The sequence below is a fragment of the Cololabis saira genome, chromosome 14 (genome assembly GCF_033807715.1).
Source record: "Cololabis saira isolate AMF1-May2022 chromosome 14, fColSai1.1, whole genome shotgun sequence".
NCBI classification, from domain to species: Eukaryota; Metazoa; Chordata; class Actinopteri; order Beloniformes; family Belonidae; genus Cololabis; species Cololabis saira.
In genome coordinates, this window is record NC_084600.1 from 39,798,856 (window position 1) to 39,819,152 (window position 20,297).

The 20,297-nt window shown below is 39.6% G+C and overlaps 1 protein-coding gene across 1 annotated transcript in view; it reads left to right on the forward strand.

The window, feature by feature from the left end:
• Positions 1-294: 294 nt before the first annotated feature.
• arl10 (ADP-ribosylation factor-like 10) overlaps positions 295-20,297 on the forward strand; it is a 38,188-nt gene continuing 18,185 nt past the window's right edge. Inside the window, exon 1 of the mRNA XM_061739189.1 lies at positions 295-538. Coding sequence (XP_061595173.1) covers positions 401-538 — 138 coding nt within the window. The 5' untranslated portion in view covers positions 295-400. The remainder of the gene's footprint in view (positions 539-20,297) is intronic.

Below are 20,297 nucleotides of genomic sequence, written 5' to 3' on the forward strand. Positions count from 1 at the left end.
TTAACTGCTGCTATGTCATTCCTGCAGTATTTCTGCAGGTGTTTTGGTCAGTGCTATTATTTGTAATATATTATATTATTTGTAATCAGCACAAATTATCTGTCCCCATATGATAAAATCCACCATCCCCCCCTGATTTTTTTTTTGTTTTACAACTCGACTACTGATGGTGCTATATAAATAAACTTACCTTGCCTTGTTCCTTTTTTTCCTTATTCATCCAGTTTACCTGTTGTTTACGGCATCGCTGTTCAGGTGCTTTCAAAGAGAGGCTCCGTTTTCCGAGCTGCACATAAACGCCACACCCCCGTCTACAAAACCAGCCGACGGCCGGAGCTCGGGCACTCGCAGCGCGCTCCCGCAGAGCCGGCTCTCTGCGGCTGGTCCATGGTTCTCCTCCATGGTTCTGCTCCGGCACATCTCCGTCGCTCTGACCGCCGCCGTGGCCGCCCTGGGCTCCGCGCTCTTCATCGCCCTCAGCTACCTGTACCGGCGGAGGGTCTGGTCCCCGCACTCGGAGTACTGCACCATCAAAGAGGTGGGACGAGGCTCAGCTGGCCAAACTTGGAGTCTGGTCAGGAGTGTTTATTATAGGACTTGAAGCCTGATTTATGAATCATAAATCAGCCTTGAGTGAAGGAAACTGCAGGAATGTGATTTTTGATGTGCTGGATTAGAGGAAGTCACTGTGCAGGACTGTCTCAGAAAATTAGAATATTGTGATTTTCTGTAAAAAAATTTTACAGAAACAAAAATGTCATACATTCTGGATTCATTACAAATCAACTGAAATATTGCAAGCCTTTTATTATTTTAATATTGCTGATCATGGTTTACAGCTTAAGAAAACTCAAATATCCTATCTCAAAAAATTGTAATATTCTAGGAATCTTAATCTTAAACTGTTATCCATAATCAGCAATATTAAAATAATAAAAGGCTTGCAATATTTCTTAATCTTCCATCTCCCTCTACTTTCCAGGGTACTGAGATTGAGCTAGTTAGTTGAGCTTTTTGACTGAAAAAATTAAGCTGAAATTGGGCTATTTCTTTAGAATTAAGTCTTGCCTTTCTTTTGAAGCCAAAAAGAGACTTGTCTCTGCTACTTGTATGTCTGCGCATGATGATGGGGATGTGATTCACAGGACTGTCTCAGAAAATTAGAATATTGTGATTTTCTGTAATGCAATTACAAAAACAAAAATGTCATACATTCTGGATTCATTACAAATCAACTGAAATATTGCAAGCCTTTTATTATTTTAATATTGCTGATCATGGCTTACAGTTTAAGAAAAAACTCAAATATCCTATCTCAAAAAATTAGAATATTCTGGGAATCTTAATCTTAAACTGTAAGCAGTTAAACATTTTTGTTTTTTTTATTTGCATTACAGAAAATAAAGAACTTTATCACAATATTCTAATTTTCTGAGACAGTCCTGTAGAGGTGTGGGGGAGATTTGAGGATTGTCCTAGAAAAAAAGTGAGAAAATGGTGATAAAGAAGGGTTGGATGTAAATGTGTGTGAGGAAAAGAGCATTAATTGAGTTGATGACAAAAATTATGATGTTTCAAGTAAAGATGAACCATAATGAAGAAATTGGATAAGATGAAGATGTGTAAAAAACATTGATAGACGGATGAAGAGTTGTGTCCACTTAAAAAACAAACCAAAAATCCCTGGTAACAGTTAATTTAAAGTTCAATTCAATTTTTTTAATATAGCGTCTAATACAACAAAAGTTGTCTCTAGGCTCTTTCCAGAGACCCAGAACATAAACCCCTGAGCAATTATTACATAAACAATGGCAGGTAAAAACTCCCCTACCATGATAAACTCCAACACCATAACACAAACCCGTACCTCCCTAGTCTTGAGTCAGTTCGCTTTATTTGTATTGCGCCAATCTACACTGAATGTCTCACGGGCCCTTTACAGGGAACAATATGCTTATTTCAGCTCCTTTGAATAGTTTCATTAAACTACAAAACTGCTGACAAGTGTTTCCTGTGGAAAGCAAAGCAACACAACAAAGGTGGTGGAGATCTCACTGACTACGTTTACATGCAGGCCTTAATGCTCAATTCCGATTTTTTCCCATATCCGATTTTTTTATTGTGGCTGTTCACATTATCTTTTAAAATGTGTCCTATATCAGACTCGAGTGTGAACGCATCGCAGCCCTGAACTGACCCGCATGCGCAGAGGAACAATAGCAAAGACGTCACACGCAGCACGCCGTCATACGGCGTTAAACATGGAGGCAACAGAAGTGAGCGTACATGGGTATAATTTGAAGTTGTTGTGTGGTGGAAGCCGACGAAACTGTCAGCAAGTGTTAATGAAGAGGAGAAAGAAAGCTGCATTTTCATTTCCGAGTGACTCCCGCCCCCGCCAGCGCAGTATTATGACAACGGTCGCTCTCAAGTGACGTCAAAGTCGCATTAATTCCGACCTGGCTGTTCACACTGAGGTCACATTGCAAAACATCAGACCTGTATCCGATTTAGAACCACATATGGAAGCGACCTGAATCTGATTTGAAAGGATCAGATTCCATGTGACTTGTGCTGTTTACACTGTCATAAACAAATCAGATCTGAGTCACATATGAGCAAAAAATCGGATTTGGGTCACTTGGGAACTGCAGTGTGAAAGTAGTCACTGCCTCACTATCACACACGCCGTTCAGGGGTGTGAGCTCAACCTCTGACTTGGAACGGCAGGAGTGAGTCATTTGACACGAGCCCTTTGGTAATGATTAGATGTCAATACATTACGTCCCGTTATCACCGTAGAGCATGAAGTTCTGCGTTTAACTTATCAGCACTTTACAAAAAGAATGATCTATTCCATGTTAGGTCATGTGATTAGATCCTCCAGCAGCCCCATATTACTTATAGAAAGTACTACGTAGATCCTGATGATTTGAAAGCTTGTAGAAGAACTTTGAGCTGCAAAACCTTCAGTTCATTGAAGTTTGTTGACATTACTCTCTTAAGGTCCCACCGCTGCGTTGGTTTAGTCTTTCCTGCTTCTGATTTTCAGTTACGCAGTGGAATCCAACATTTTCCAGGGCGATGAATCCGTTTTTCCTCATCACTGCTCTGGTTTATAGCCTTCGTGAAATTTCTTTCATATCTGAGAAGGAAGCTCCAGATCTTGCCGCTGTGATTCGTCCGTCCTTTTTTCCTTACACCTAATAAAAGCATGGGTTTTCACGCAATGGCTGCTGAAATGCCTAGTAAGATTGCACGTGTTATTTTTAGCAACATCTGTTCCACCTCTGGAAGCTGCAGCCTTGCATAATGAGCCTGCCACAGTTTTCCTGCTGGGATCTAAAATGATGCCACGCGGCCACCTTACCGCTGATGCTCAATAGATGTCCAGTCCAACAACTTACATGTTTCTTACTGGATGTCTACGCTTCTCCACCTGCAGACTCAAAACAGGAAGTTGCACGGCTGTGTTTTGTGACTTCCTGTGCTGGGGCCTCATTTATAAAAGAGTGTGTAGGATTCATACTAAAAGTGCACGTAACCCAAAAGCCGAAAATGGCATGCGCAAAAAAAATTCTGGATCTATAAAACCGTGTGCACGCACACTTGCACGCAATGTTCGCTTTATAAATCACAGTCCAGCTGGAAGGTTGCGCAGGTGAATTCGCCTCATATCCAGCCCTCTACACGCCCGCTTTCTACCATAAATGGGCAATGCAAAGTAGTTCATGACTGTATTTGCATATGAATGAGCTGCTGAGCATGCGCAGCGGCTGCCTGCAGTCTGTTTCTGCTGTGTCAGGATGAATGAGATGTGTCGAGCCACCGTGCCACTAAATTTCACGAGACTGAGATCGAGATGTTGTGGATGAGGTTGAGGCCAGGAAAACCACATTATTTGGTGGTCACAGTAAAAGTAGAAAAAGTATATAAATAGTATAAAATAAAGCGAGTGAGTGGCAGCACGACAGATGGTGCAGAAAAAAAAAAACAAGTGGTGTGATTTGAAGGTGGAGGCCAAGAGGTACGGAGCCCCTAAAGGGACACAGATTTTTTTTTTATATATATAATGAGTTTTACGTGCGCCTTTAACCTTTAAGGCTGAGTGATTTATGGTTCCGCGTCACACCAACGCAAAGCCTACGGCGTAGGTGCGCGTTGCCGCGTACCCTACGGCGTAGGCTCTGCGTCGTTTTAACGCAGAACCATAATTTAGGCTTACGCGGGCGCGTAAAGGTTTCACGCGCGCGTAAGACTCATATTTTTATATATATATATATATATATATATATATATATATATATATATATATATATATATATATATAAAGAAAATCTGAGTCCCTTTAGGGGCTCCGTAGAGTGGCCCGGCACTCATTTGAGGACAGAACAAATGGAAGTTCCCGGCCCGGCGCAACCTGCACTGACGCTGTGCTTCAAACACAGAGGGACAAGATCAGCGCTATTTTATTATAAATCTGATATGTGATGACATTAAAAGTATGACATGAATCCGGCTCCATTTCACCACCTCACCGCCTGCGTCGCCAGTTCCCCATATCTTAAGTATGTTCCTACGGGAGGGTCAGGGTTGGCGTAGGGATACGCAGATTTTTCGGTTAGTTTTTTCTTTTTAAATCCCAACCTTTGCGTAGAAGGTGGCTTGCGCATCTTTCAGGCCCTGTTTTGTGCGCGAGCGAGCTTTATAAATGAGGCCCCTGGTCTTTAGAGGAGAGAAGAAGAATCAGGATTCCGTTCATAAAGATCACATCAGACAGTGAGCAGATGTAAATACTCTCAAATAACTTTACTTCAGTGGTATTTGAGAGTATTTCCAATACTGGAACGGTTCTCATATACAGAGGAGTTGATGGTTGAGTCAGTGCTGTGGCAGCAGAACAGCCCAAACAATCAGCCCTCAACTACCGCGTTTAACGCGTGGTAAGACGTCTTTGTGCCGATATGCTTTGTTTCCTTCACACATGACATGCTGCGATGCATGGAACATCTCTATTTCGGTGCCGTCTGTGTCGAGCATGGATCCAGACGTCTTGGGGTCTGTTGAAATTGCGCTCAACTTGCGGTCCTTTTCATTAAAGCGGAGAAAACAAGCAGAAATGAGTTAAATAGGTGACCAGCCTGTCTTCACAGGGTCTTCAGTGTGTCTGCAGCTCGGATCTCTTAATGAAATCTGTTTACGAGTCTCAGATCTGATTTGCGGTAACGCGAGGGGCGTGCCTATCCAGCTCGGCTGGTCTTCGGAGAGCGGCGCTGTCTGCCGGCGGCTCTCTGCAGGTGTAATTGGTTTTTGTCGCAGGAGCCACAATTGCAATCACGTCTGGCGACCTGAGGGAGGTTAGAGCAGACGGGGGGGGGGCTCATGCTCATTTACACAGCAACACTATCACAGCACCAGATCCAGCTGCTGGATGAGCTGCTGAAACAGAGACTACACTTTCAGGATTCTCCCTTTTTATTTACACTTCATAGTCAATCGTCATTTACTGGTATTAAGCAGAGATTAAGGGCCAATCCCAATACACCTCCTACTTTCTTCCACTAGCCCTCCCTCACCAGCACTACCCCTAAAAATTAAGCCACAGATTTTAGGGCCCTTGTAATCTTCCCAGGGCCCTGTCCCAATACTCCCACTACCCTTACTTTTCAGCACTACCCCTAAATTTTGCTTGCTACGTCACTGCGTGGTTTACGTTAGGGCACGTAAGCGACTGCGTAGTTACGTTTGCACATACGTCACACCATATCAGGAAGCCCAGAGATAAAAGCTGTTTTAATTTCAGCTGTAGCGCTGTTAATATGCCACTTTATTAAGTTTTAATATTTTTTCAGGTGTAAAAGTAACCGTTAAGATCCCCAACCTGGACTCAGTTTATCCAAATAACGCCTGTTAAGAAATTTGATCTGATGTTTTCGGGATGAGAACAGCCTGCCGGCTCGGGAGCTGATTTATGGTTCCGCGTTATATCGACGAAGAGCCTACGGCGTAGGGTACGGCGTACGGTGCGCGTCGCCGCGTAACCTACGCCGTAGGCTCTGCGTTGGTGTAACGCGGAACCATAAATCAGCCTTTATTCTGGCGAGGTTTGAAAAAGACTTTGCAACAACGGGCAAACGAGTGATTATGTACATTCACTGAGTGAATATTATGAAAGTAAAATATATATTTCTCGCTAGAAATGTAATCAAAACGCATTTTTATGCAGAAACTAACTAAAAATATTGATTTTATTCACTAAAAAATAAGAAATGTCCGCCATGTTTTTTTTTTATTCAGTCTGCAAATGATTACGTAAAGCATTCTAGGAAATTTTTCTGGCCCTCGGTCAGCTGGTGTGCATCTGAACACCCTCGCTCTGAAGGGCTAGATTCATACACACTAGCCCTCGTTTTCCCCACTACCCCTAGATGCAAAGAGGAATTGGGACACCACTACCCTCACGGGAACGCGCAAAATTTAGGGGTAGTGCTGAAAAGTAGGGGTAGTGGGGGGATTGGGACTGGCCCTTAGTCTTCAGGAAACCAACGTGTCTAAGAAGCACTGCTTATACTTTTTAAACTATTGGTTTTAACTGTTGATGCAAGACAGGTCATGTGACCGGCGTCCTGGAGCAGATTCATCCGACCTGGCTGAGGTTATTTCCCCCCAGAACCTAACATGGTCTTCTGCTCATCCACCTCATGATTGTTTGGGGATTCTTTTGGGGTTTTCTCCCTGCAGAGCTACTGCTCACTGCAAGTTTCTAGATTTATGATTATTCAGACAAAGCTCAAATCACGTATGATAAAAGTCGAAGAGATCACCAGGTTTAGTCTATGCTTAAATCGTTTTTTTTTGCATGTGCAGATAGACTCTTTGACTGAACAGCTATAAGCCACATTCACATTCATTCTTGTTTCCTGAATCTGATTCAAACTGCATATGGAAGTGGTTTTCAATGCATTTCAAATCTGATTTTCCCAGCTGGATCTCAGTTTGAACTGTTCAGTTGCTAAAATATGATCTCAAATAGCCTTTTCCGTCATTTGCAACTTGACACAAACAGCAGCTACTGCAATGCCTTAAATCACCTGCTCCTCGACATATAGAGCACTGCGCCGTGGTCACTGTGTAGGGCAGTTTTTCTTTTAGGGGCTATAAAGTTAACATTGTTGTATGTTTGTACTGTTCATGGTGTCACTCGTGTTGCAAAGTTTGTCATCAGCTTTTCTCGTAACCATGTTTGCACTATTGAGTGAGTAAAGAGTGATTCTGGAGACATGTTTACCAGAGTGATGAACCCTTCAGACCATGAAAAGGCAATGCAAGTTTATTTGTATAGCAAACTTTATGTACAAGACAATTCAAAGGGCTTTGCACAAACACTTGCATTAAAAAGTTCCAGTTTAAAAGCCGAATAAATATCTAAAGAGGGACAGGAGTAAGTTAAGAAAGAATAAAACAAATACAAGTTGCAGTGTATTGTGGGAGATCTCTGAAATGCAGCAGTAAATAAAAAGGACTTCAACCTCGATTTAAGGAGTTTCTGCAACGCTGACGCATCCTGGGAGTTTATTCCACAGCATAAAAGCTGAACGCTGCATCACCATGTTTGGTTCTAACTGGCCTTGATGACGTGAGGTTTCTGGTTGGTTCATAATGGCAGAGGTGTCAAGTAATGAAGTACAAATACTTTGTTACCTTATAGAAATTTTGGTTATCTATACTTCACTGGAGTAATTATTTTTCAGACGACTTTTTACTTTTACTCCTTACATTTTCACCCAATTATCTGTACTTTTTACTCCTTACATTTTAAAAACAGCCTCATTACTCTATTTAATTTCTGCCTTTAAAAAAAAAAGTTAAATTGCTCCATCCGGATAGAGTGAATTTGGTTGTGGTTGTTTCAGATGTTCTTGTCCAGTTTTGTTCTTACATCCGTTCCCTCAGATTCCTGCAACTAAACTTGGATGTACATTCCAATAAAGGTTAGGATAAATGATAACATGCCTCTGAAGTTTGACTTTTTGCACCATTACAATACTTATAGGCAACTAGTCATCATATCTGCTGCTCTCTGAAACACATGTTAATGCTCAATAGTACACATATATGGTTCTTTAATATATTTGCATTATACTAAGATGCTTTCATTTTCAATGGCTTTTGTCCTTAATGGCTTTTTTCCCCTTACATTACTTTTACTTTTATACTTTTAAGTAGTTTTGAAACCAGTACTTTTTTACTTTTACTTGAGTAAAAAACTTGAGTTGATACTTCAACTTCTACAGGAGTATTTTTAAACTCTAGTATCTATACTTCTACCTGAGTAATGAATGTGAATACTGAAGACACCTCTGCATAATGGAGATCAGAGATGTATTTTGGCCCGAGACCATTCAGAGATTTATTAACCAACAGCAGAGTAAAGAAGCCAGAGTAAAGATCTAAGAACTAAGAGATCTAAGAACTGGAGTTATATGGTCCACTCTGTTGGTCTTAGTGAGGACTCCGGCAGCAGCGTTACAGTAGTCCAGTCTACTGAAGGTTTTTTTTAAGTCCTGCTCAGACATCAGTCCTTTAATCGTCAATCTGTTCTTTAGGTGATAACAGGCTGTCTCCACTACTGTCTGGACATGCAGTATGTTGTCCAGACAGTATGTAGCTGTTAAAATTCAGCTGGAGTCCAAAACCAAGAGTCATATTTTATCCGAGTGGAATCTGTGACTGCGTTTCCATGCATCAATAACCCTTTTAAAACCCGAATATTGGCAATAACCCGAATTTGCACGGCCATGTAAACACCAATAACCCCTTTGAATAACCCGAATTTGCTCATATTCGGGTTTTTAAAAACCCCAATATGACCCCTGGGATACTCCTTTTAAAACCCGAATATTGGGTCATGTAAACGCCAAACGGAATATCCCCATCAAACGGAACATGAATTTGTTTTCTGCACATGTTCTGTTCACAAGGAATCCTGGTCTTTTGAGTCCAGGAAGTTCTTATAAACACGTAGAAACACAAGACCAGGAGGAGACTAATCACTTCATAAATGTAATGAAGGATATGAACATTTCTGCATTTGTAGACGGTAGAAAGTACCGGGATAGTGAGATTTACAAGAAGGTGAGAGAAAAGTTGCGCGAAGCAGCATTTGTTTTGAATTTGGATACAGGAAGGAGAAGCGGAAATGACGGGAATTGAGTCATGACGTTCTCCGTGCGTCGCTGGTTTGATCCAGATATCCCGAATGATTAATCACCATGTAAACGGAATATTCCCAATGTTTCAGTAACCGGAATATTAGCAATAACCCGAATTTTGACTGCATGTAAACATAGTCTGTGTTGTAGTCTATGGCGTTAACAGGTAGATGCCAAAAATAGTTCCTGGCGCAGAGTTGCAGATCTTTGGTGTTTGCAGATGACTAAAGTTGTGAGCATCATGCTCAATCAAGTCCTCGTCCAGATTTGATCAAAATAGCTAAAAAATTGATGTCTTACTCCCTTTTCTGAAGGAATACTCTTGTACTCTCCATTTGGAACTCTTGGTAGCCGTAAAAAATACAGCTACTCTTGAAAGCTTCAGCTTTCTGTCATAAATTTGGGCTCTAATGAAAGGCAAGATTTCAAGACCATGTTAATGATATCGATATCTTTGTTTTCAGAATTTTGATTGGCTGTTTGATGTCTCAGTCATTGATGAGCTCATTTACAAATGTTATTGCCAGAAATGATTACATGTAAAGTGCACTTACAGGACTGTCTCAGAAAATTAGAATATTGTGATAAAGTTCTTTATTTTCTGTAATGCAATTTAAAAAAAAAAAAAAAAAAAAAAAAAAAAAAAAAATGTCATACATTCTGGATTCATTACAAATCAACTGAAATATTGCAAGCCTTTTATTATTTTAATATAGCTGATTATGGTTTACAGTTTAAGATTAAGATTCCCAGATTCTAATTTTTTGAGATAGGATATTTGAGTTTTCTTAAACTGTAAACCATAATCAGCAATATTAAAATAATAAAAGGCTTGCAATATTTCAGTTGATTTGTAATGAATCCAGAATGTATGACATTTTTGTTTTTGTAATTGCATTACAGAAAATCACAATATTCTGATTTTCTGAGACAGTCCTGTAGAGACAAAATAATGACAGATTGAGCTTTAATTTGAAATGATGCAACAGCAGTCTCGGGGAATGTACTCAAGGAATTTGGAGGCTTAAAACATTTTTTTTTTACTTTTTTCGTTCAATGAACAGGATCATTAGGACCTTTCAAAAAGGTCAAGTAGCTCCAATTTTGTAACCTTTAATTGTCCTCTGGTGACTTATTCAAGTGCTTTTCAGATTGTACCGCATGTGCTCCCCACTTACAGTACAACCTGTGAATACTGCAGAGCCGTGCAAAAGACAACTCACTCCCTGCAAACAGCCCATGTTTACGCGGGTGTTTTTAACTTCAGATAAAGTTAGGGATCATCTCGTTTCACCCTCTGATAGATGCTTAATTACAGGTTTTACACTTTACAGCCTCTGCTGCTCTTTGTACAAGTCCATCTCAGAGCTGAAGCAGTAAATCCCAAATATATTCAAAACAAACCAAGCAAATAAGAAGTTGGAATAAGATAAATAAATGAAAGTAAATCCCAGGGGAAGTCCTTGACATCACACTGCACTGCTTCTATGTTGATAAACAGTTGGTGCTGCAAAGAGCGTCTGCAGAGCCGGAGCACGCTGTAGTTTGAAGAAAACTTCACTTTCATAATTGGAGTTGGGGAAAAAACCTGAATAATAAAGAGACTGAACCATAAATATGGATGCTCATTTAAGCTTTGATCAAACAACAAGACCAAAGACTGTATAAATAGACCTGGGCGACCTGTCTGTGACATCTGTGAAGCCTTTTTTTCAGGTGTTTGGGCCGTTTTCTGTTTGTAGGAGCTGATTCTGTTATCCCCAAATCCAAAAATGGGCAAATGATTGGAATAAGAAAGTCTGGAAGCTCAGTTATGTTAGCTATTTTAGCCTGATTTAGCTCATGGTAAGGTATGATGCTAATATCAATTTTGATCAAATCTGTCAATCCATCCTCACTTCTGGTGCTGCTAACCAAAATCACATTTCAAATGAGCACCACTGGTACGGAAGAGTATTAGGGCCAGGCAGGAGAAAAATAAAAAATAATATTTTAGAGGAGGAAGATTTTTTCTCATTATGCACTTCGAGAAAAAAGTCAAAATGTCGAGAAAAAAGTCAAAATTTCGTGAATAAAGTCGAAATGTTGAGAAAAAGTCGAAATGTTGAGAAAAAAAGTCGAAATGTTGAGAAAAAAAGTCGAAATGTTGAGAAAAAAGTCAAAATGTTGAGGAAAAAAGTCAAAATGTCGAGAAAAAAGTCAAAATGTCGAGAAAAAAGTCGAAATGTCGAGGAAAAATTTGAAATGTCGAAAAAAAAGTCGAAATTTTGACTTTATTCACAAATTTTCTACTTTTTTCTCGAAATTGTATTTGAACAATCTCGACATTTCGTTTTTTTCTCGAAGTGCACAATAAAAAAAATCTTTCTCTTGCCTGGCCCTAATACTCTTCCGTACCACTGGAGCCAAAACAAGGACAGGCAGAGTTTGGATTGAGCCCCACCAGGACCCTCAAATACCCCTTTTCCTCCAAACCGGTTCCAGAGCTGGTTCTGGGCCGGTGCTGGTGCTGGTTCACAACTCGTTCAATTTGCGAACCAGCTGAGAACTGGTTTGTTTTTTCATAGCTCGGGTGCTAACGGGGGCCACGTCATTACGTCACTGCAAACGTCAGTAACACTGCTGCTCAAGTCCTCACTATCAACACTGGCCAAGAACCAGCCCTGGAACCGGTTTGGTGGAAAAGGGGTAAAAGGTTCCCTCCTCGTCCAACTGACTGAGGCCTTGTGGTCTCCTTGCTGAACTATGACACTAACTTTTAGAATTAAAGCTGCAAGCAGCGATGAACGGGCCCTCGCACCCTTGTGCACGTTCATGCTGCAGTGGAAGCTTGTATGACTTGATGTAGATTCTTCAGACCTGGACATTTAGCGGATGAAACCACCCACGACTCTCTATATCAAACCATTCAAAAGTTATGGCAATATCTGATAGATATTGACCAATCAGAAGAATGGGCGGGGCTAATTTGCACCAATTATGTTCAAGGACTGAAAACCGAGTCCGATGACACCACCCACGACTCTGTATGTCAAATCATTCAAAAGTTATGGCAGAAAATAGGAACTATCAAATATGGACCAATCAGATGAAGGGGGTGCGCTTTTTGGCGTCTATCGTCGCCACAGTAATGTTTTGACTGAGAAAAGTAATGCCCATCGTCGCAGGATTGAGGGGCACATTTTGATGTTTAACACACCTGGGTGCACGTTACGGTTCGGGCCGCATTAACGGCCGACGAAATGGCATAAATTGCGCCAAAATTACACGATTAATTCAAAATGGCCGACTTCCTGTTTGGTTTCGGCCATGGCGCCAAGAGACTTTTCTTTAAGTTGCGACATGATACAGGTGTGTACCGATTTTCGTGCATGTACGTCAAACCGTATTGTGGGGCTTGAGGCACAAAGTTTTCTAGGGGGCGCTGTTGAGTCATTACGCCACGCCCATTAATGCAAACCATTAAATATCACATTTATTGCCAGGCCTGGCTTGCGTGCAAAATTTGGTGACTTTTGAGCACGTTTAGGGGGAAAAATGGCCCTCGTTTCGTCGAGAACATCTACAGATACAATAGGGACTTCGCACTGTCAGTGCTCGGGCCCTAATTAAAACTGGAATTGGAATTACATCTTTATTAGTCATTGTTATATAACAACGAAATTAAAAGTGCCATCACTCAGTGCTAAAAAACGAACAGATAAATACTATAGTATTTACTATAGTACATACTCTGCCCCTTATACGTGGAACAAACTTCAAAAGGATCTAAAAATAACAGAACTTATTCCACTGAGTGATTTTAAGTCCAGAATGAGTGCACTTGAGACAGCATCTCTGATTTGTAACTGTTTTAAATGATTTTAAATCCATTTTTTGTTTCATTTGATTTCATTTGATTTTAATATTTCATATTGCACCTCTGTAAATTTTATTATTTGAAATCTTGTGCTGCCTCTTGGCCAGGACACCCTTGCAAAAGAGATTTTTAATCTCAATGGGTTTCTTTTCCTGGTTAAATAAAGGTTAAATAAAAAAAATTGTATATAAAACATTTACACACAACATAAAATTGAAAAAAAAAACTGATTTAAACCAATAAATAATTGAAAATAACCTACACATGCATATAATCCCTCATATCAGTTACAGTTTGTTATGGAGTAGATAAAAAGGTAAAAGAGGATAAAAAATGATAAAAGGATAAAAACTGTCTCTAAAACAGGTTGTTCTTGTTTTAACTAACGTTATCTTAATTAATTCTGATCAAATCTGTCCATAAATCCACGTACATGACATGTGAAACAGCTAGTGTCAGATTTAAAACGGGGACCTGAGAAGCTGAGAGCTGCAGGAGCTGGACCCTCAACAAACCCACACTCACGCCTGCAGCCCTGCAGCCCCAGAGGGTTCGTTACAGCTGTTTCCCAGAGAATATCCAGGCAAAGTTAGTCAATCCAGGCCAACCTGGAGGGGATCTCGTCTAGAAGAACTGGGACGCAGCCGCCACAAAAAAAACGCCTGCAATTGCAAAGCTGCTGTTATTAAACCCTCATCTGGTTTGTGGCCTGTTAGTACAAGTTACCACACAACAAAACATATCTGTACAATGAGAATGCCTAATGATTATAAACATACTGTGTGTGTATAATTAGCAATTGTACGGAAGAGTATTAGGGCCAGGCAGGAGAAAAATAAAAATAATATTTTAGAGGAGGAAGATTTTTTTTTCATTATGCACGTCGAGAAAAAAGTTGAAATGTCGAGAGAAAAGTTGAAATGTCGAGATTAATGTTGAAGTACAATTTCAAGAAAAAAGTCAAAATGTTGAGAAAAAAGTCAAAATGTTGAGATAAAAGTCGAAATGTTGAAAAAAAAAGTCAAAATTTCGTGAATAAAGTCGAAATGTTGAGGAAAAAAGTCGAAATGTCGAGAAAAAGTCGAAATGTCGAGAATATTGTTGAAGTATAATTTTGAAAAAAAGTCGAAATGTTGAGGAAAAAAGTCAAAATTTCGTGAATAAAGTCGAAAGGTTGAGAAAAAAGTCGAAATTTCGTGAATAAAGTCGAAATGTTGAGAAAAAAAAGTCGAAATGTCAATGTTGAGGAAAAAAGGCGAAATTTCGACTTTATTCACGAAATTTCGACTTTTTTCTCGAAATTGTATTTCAACAATCTCGACATTTCGACTTTTTTCTCGACATTTCGTCTTTTTTCTCGAAGTGCACAATAAAAAAAAATCTTCCACTCTCAAATTTTTTTTCTCTTGCCTGGCCCTAATACTCTTCCGTACAATTGTTATCTAAGAGCTGACAGAGAGAAAAATATAATTAGATTTAAAAAATATCTACATTTTTCAAGAACTTAAAAGACGAAGGAACAAAAGGAAAACAACTTTATGACAGAGTGTCCTTGAGCTCGATGTTAAATCCTGCTCGACTGCGGCGGAGAAAGCGGGAAAGAAAACACTGCGAGCTCCTCGTGGGAAGAGTCTGAATCAGCTGTACAAAATGTAAATGTGAAGTGACAAAAGGAGCAGGAGATAAAGGGGCTGATTTGAAAAGAACAATCAGTGCTTTGATAGCGTCTCCTGTGTAATCCTGGGGTGAGGTAAGTGTGCCAGAACAGACAGCTTTGTACAAACTGCTTGCAGATGGGAGCAGTGGCTTTGCTCTGCGGCTTCTGCAGCAACTAAGGATGGGAATCCAGAACCGGTTCTTGTTCGGAACCGGTTCCCAGTGTTTCAATTCCTTGGAATCGTTTGCATATTTTGCAAACGATTCCCTTTTTCCAGTGGGAACGAACGATGTCATAACTAGTGTTGGATGTAACGCGGTACAAAGTAACGCGTTACTGTAACGAGATTACATTCGCCAGTAACGCAGTAATGTACCGCGTTACAGTTGTAATTTGGGTAATCACAATATAGTTACTCTAAGACAAAAAACATTACGTTACTTTAGTTACTTTAAGCTTTTCAGCTACATGTAGAACGGGAGAACAGAAAAGAAAATCAAACTTGCCTTTCATGCCTCTTCGCGCGTTGCGCAACACTTGTCTGACTTAACGTGATTTTACGTGATCTCACAGGATTTTACGGGACTTTACGAATACACATTTGTGCTGATCTGGGCACTGCAGTAATAAGGTTCTTACTACAGGACTGTCTCAGAAAATCAGAATATTGTGATAAAGTTCTTTATTTTCTGTTATGCAATTAAAAAAACAAAAATGTCATACATTCTGGATTCATTACAAATCAACTGAAATATTGCAAGCCTTTTATTATTTTGATATTGTTGATTATGGCTTACAGTTTAAGATTAAGATTCCCAGAATATTCAAATTTTTTGAGATAGGATATTTGAGTTTTCTTAAGCTGTAAACCATGATCAGCAATATTAAAATAATAAAAGGCTTGCAATATTTCAGTTGATTTGTCATGAATCCAGAATGTATGACATTTTTGTTTTTGTAATTGCATTACAGAAAATAAAGAACTTTATCACAATATTCTAATTTTCTGAGACAGTCCTGTAGTTCGAGTTATGGTGCAGCTCAGGTGATATTGCGGAGTAATCCAAAAGTAATGTAACTAGTAATGTAATTAGTTACTTTCAGCAACCAGTAACTAAGTAGTGTAAGGGATTACCTTTTTAAAAAGTAACTAGTAATATGTAGGCTAATGGATTACTTTTTTTGAGTAACTACCCCAACACTGGTCATAACACATGTTGTGTAAGCCAGCAGTCAATAGTAAACATGGTGCCCAAGCGATACAAACGCTCCATAGTCTGGTTACATTTGAGTAAAAAACAGACAACAGGGCAACTTGAAATACTTGCTAAGTGAATATTTCGTCAAAGAGAGGAAATATTACCAACATGCAAAAACATTTGTGTACACAGCAGCAATAACAATCAATGAATGTCGCGTTTTCGATCCGCTCCGGACTAATGTCAGTAATTCTCAACCCAGCAGCAGCAACAGCAATGTTAGCATGTCCTTGGCTAATAATATTGCTGGTAACTAATTAACTAACGAACGCTACCTGTCATATTAACGGAGGTGGGTAGAAACGAGTTACATTTACTTGAGTAAGTTTTGTTAAATTTTGTACTTTTAGGAGTAGTTTTGAATCACTATACTTTTTACTTTTACTTGAGTAGATTTGTGAAGAAGAAACTGTTCCTCTTACTCCGCTACATTAGGCTACATTGAGCTGTTACTTTTCTTTTATCCCTTTTATCCGCGTACGTGTCAATCTCATGACATCACTGGGTGATTCTTTGGGAAAAATGTTTGTTTTTGCATGTTTTGTCACATTTACACACAGAGTTTCTATGAGTTCATGGGCTTGTTCTAGTTCTGGTTAAAAAAGAAAAGTACAAAGGCTTGAAATTTTGTGCTACTTGTGCTTAATTAATTTTTTTATTCTGTTATTATTTTATTATTAAAGTACTTGAATTCACTTTAGGATTATTTTAATTTAAGCTATTTTTTATTCATTTTAATTTATTTTATTGATTTAATTTGCCTGAAGATGATTATTTTGTACTTTTGTCTGTTTGAATGGTTGTGTTAAAAAATAAATCAGACGTTACTCAACAGTTACTCAGTACTTGAGTAGTTTTTTCACCAAGTACTTTTTTACTTTTACTCAAGTCATTATTTGGATGACTACTTTTTACTTCTACTTGAGTCATATTATTCTGAAGTAACAGTACTTTTACTTGAGTACAATTTTTGGCTACTCTACCCAGCTCTGCATATTAACGCCTTTTGCCTCGTTGTTGTCCTTTTTTTCCAAATGAGAATCGATAAGGGAATTGATAAAGAACCGAATCGTTAAGCAGAATCGAAAATGGAATTGGAATCATAAAAATCTCATCAATTCCCATCCCTAGCAGCAACGACGCGGGTTCTGCACCGTCAGAGTTTGAGCTCCGTTTCCCACCGGGCCGAAGAACCAGAAACACGCAGAAAGAAGCGTTTGAACTGTCAAAGCACACAAGTGTTTGTATGAAGCTGCACCAGCAGCAGCACCAGGGATGTCTGGATGTTTCATCTGGTCTTGTTTGGTAGCACATGCAGAGGAGGGGTGGTGTATTTTATTAAATAAGCAGTTAAAAAAGATCTTTTGATCATCTATCATCTGCTATGAATTGGTAATTGGATTCCAGCGAGACACACAGCAGCACACCAGTGCGTGGCATTGATAAAGACTAACCTTGTATGACTTTTAAAACAACTAAGTGTGATGTCCGTGGGGGCTCACTGGGAATGCAGCGTCCCGCCGAGGTTTGAATCTGGCAGCAAGTCGGCACCTCGGCACAGGAGGCTGTGAAAGGTCTGCGGCGAAGAGGCAGTGAGAAATAGCAGCACTGCCAGCTCTGTCTCTGATGTCTTTTGTCAAAGTTTCACTTCAAACCTCGGAGGTTTGCTAACATATTAATGAATGTCTAATACGAGACTGATGCATAGTGATGATCTGCTCTGCAGAGTTCTGCATGATAACGTGACTGCACTCTGCAAAAAGAGCGAGGATCCTGCCTGATGGAATCACAGCTGCAACTAATGCATATTTGTATTATTACAACCCCCAAATAATGATAAAAAAGGTGGAATGGTAGCAGAAAATTTGAATAGATAAATGGGTCTTTTTTTTTTTTTTTAATTAAAGCAGCACTATGTAACTTTTCCACCTTAATCTAATATTTCCAGAGTCATTGTGATGGTACATCAACTTCCAACAGGTTTAATGAACCTCTGTCATGGTCTGAGGGGTCTGTATCACCTTCACTGGCACTATGTAACTTTGAGGAGCATGGTAGGAACCCTTCCACACTAAAAAACTACACATTTTTACGGCTTTGACTGCTTTACGGCATAGGTCACTTCCCCCTCCTTCCCGATTCATAGTCCAGACCAAAGCTGGGCGGGGCGTGGAGCGCAGAGCTCAGCAGGAGCTGGTGTCATGGCCGAAGCAGCGGAAAAACCCAAGAAAATAAAAGTTTTATCGGAGGAGGCGAAAAAAAGAAAGCGGTAGAGTAACAAGCTAAATGCCCGGACAAGAATAAACATTGGCCCGGCGTTCACTCGCTGGCGTGAGCTAAAAAGACGAGGAGCGATGTACAATACAATTGAATAGAATTACAGCACTAGAGGAAAGAATGCAATGCAAAGAAAATGTATAGAACATTTCTAGTATTTTTTCCTGAGAACCGTAAAATTGTGCAGGGCTGATCTGCAAAACATTCAGTTATTCACAGGTTATAAAGTATTTTTTTATTTTGTCAGTATGTTGGACTAGCATATGAGTTTGTAGTTTGGGGCGCATTATCTGCTGAAACAGTGACTTCACTAATAAAACAGCCAATTGACAGCCAATGACCAAAGTGCCTTGCTCAGCTGAACCACTTTTTCTTTTTCTTTTCTTTTATGCTTTTCTTTTGGAGTTCTGTGAAATGAATACATTGTAAAAACAGAACATTAGAACGGGTAGGACTAGAAAAGTTTTTTGAAACTTCATCCTACACCCTTTCAAACAGGAAATATTTATTTACATATAGATTTGTCTCTTTAATTTGCTTTGTTTTGCTTATGGTTTTCTTTGGGGTTTTTTTTTTCGGTATATACATTTTATGTATTCAGATTTTTTTGTTTTTGTTTTAACCTGTTTGAATAAATAATTAAATGAAAATGGAAAAAAAACCAAGTTGAACTTAGGGATTTTCAACATCGTCATATTATATTGTTTAGTTAAAAATAGATACCGGTACATTACCTCTTCGCTATCCATCCTGCAAACGACCGCTGGAAACAGTAGTTTTGAAAGTCTGTCCCGTCTTATTTCATTCACTATCAAAACAAATGCGACGGGGACAGGAGTTTCTCATGGGAAACGTAGTGTTCTTTCTGGTAAAGCACTACCGCTTTGGTCCAAAGGAGCCGCCAAACTCAACAAAAGCTGAAAGTTACGTTGTGCTGCTTTAAGATCTGGAATAATAAACCGCCCACACTTTGAGATTGTCCATCCAGATGCCTCAGAGTCCAGGGATGGTGGACAAGTTTATCATGAGGCCACTTTTTTGCACAATGAAGTTGCAAGCGGCATTTGTGAATCTAGCTCCGCATTTTAAAGCTTGATGAAGGCTAATCCCACGACATCTCTGTATGTGACGTAGTCGGTCATATGACCAGACCACGTGACTGATGGAGTGATCGTCCACTGCCTTCATCTTCTGTTGACTATTTTCGCAGCAGCAGCAGCAGTCGGGATAATTGAATCTGTCCAAAACTAAAGACTAAAACCAAAGTTTCCGTCCATCTTCTTTTAAATCAAGATCTTTGTTTTGAAGATAAGTCTCCCAGGACGAGTTCGCAGGACAACGTTTCATGAGAATTATTCACAAAACACCGCTCAACCGGCGCTCCCTCAGTGGAACCTTCTCGCAACTTCACAATTATGTCTTTTGTTTTGCAAAAAAGTGTAATGGACATCCACGGTGTGAGTTTTTGGACAGGACGGATGGAGGGAAAAGGGCAGGAGCTCCGTCACCTGGGAGGGCCTCAGACAGGAGACAGAATACTGATGAATGTTTTTTGGTAGTAATAACTGGATCCCTATAACTCTGGCATGCATTTCTGCAAACTCAACACAAACAAGCTGCAGGAGTCTCGTTGGGAATCTTAAAAGTACCAACTAATCCCAAATTCTCCTGCCAAATGAGGAGAAAGATAATCTGATCCCACTATAATCCACACAATATTTAACTGTCTGTTTCAGTAGAGCCGTTTTTACCTGGATGTCTTGTTGTACGTGCTTAACTAATGCAGATTGTGGCTCCTAATGCCTGTTAAGTGAGCCTAGTGTTCAGTACACTGCTGAACGTTTCAGTAATACTGTAACCACTACTCGAGTTGTAAAAAGAAAATCAGGGGGGATGGTGGATTTTATCATATGGGGACAGATAATTTGTGCTGATTACAAATAATATAATATATTACAAATAATAGCACTGACCAAAACACCTGCAGAAATACTGCAGGAATGACATAGCAGCAGTTAAATGCAGCCTTCTGT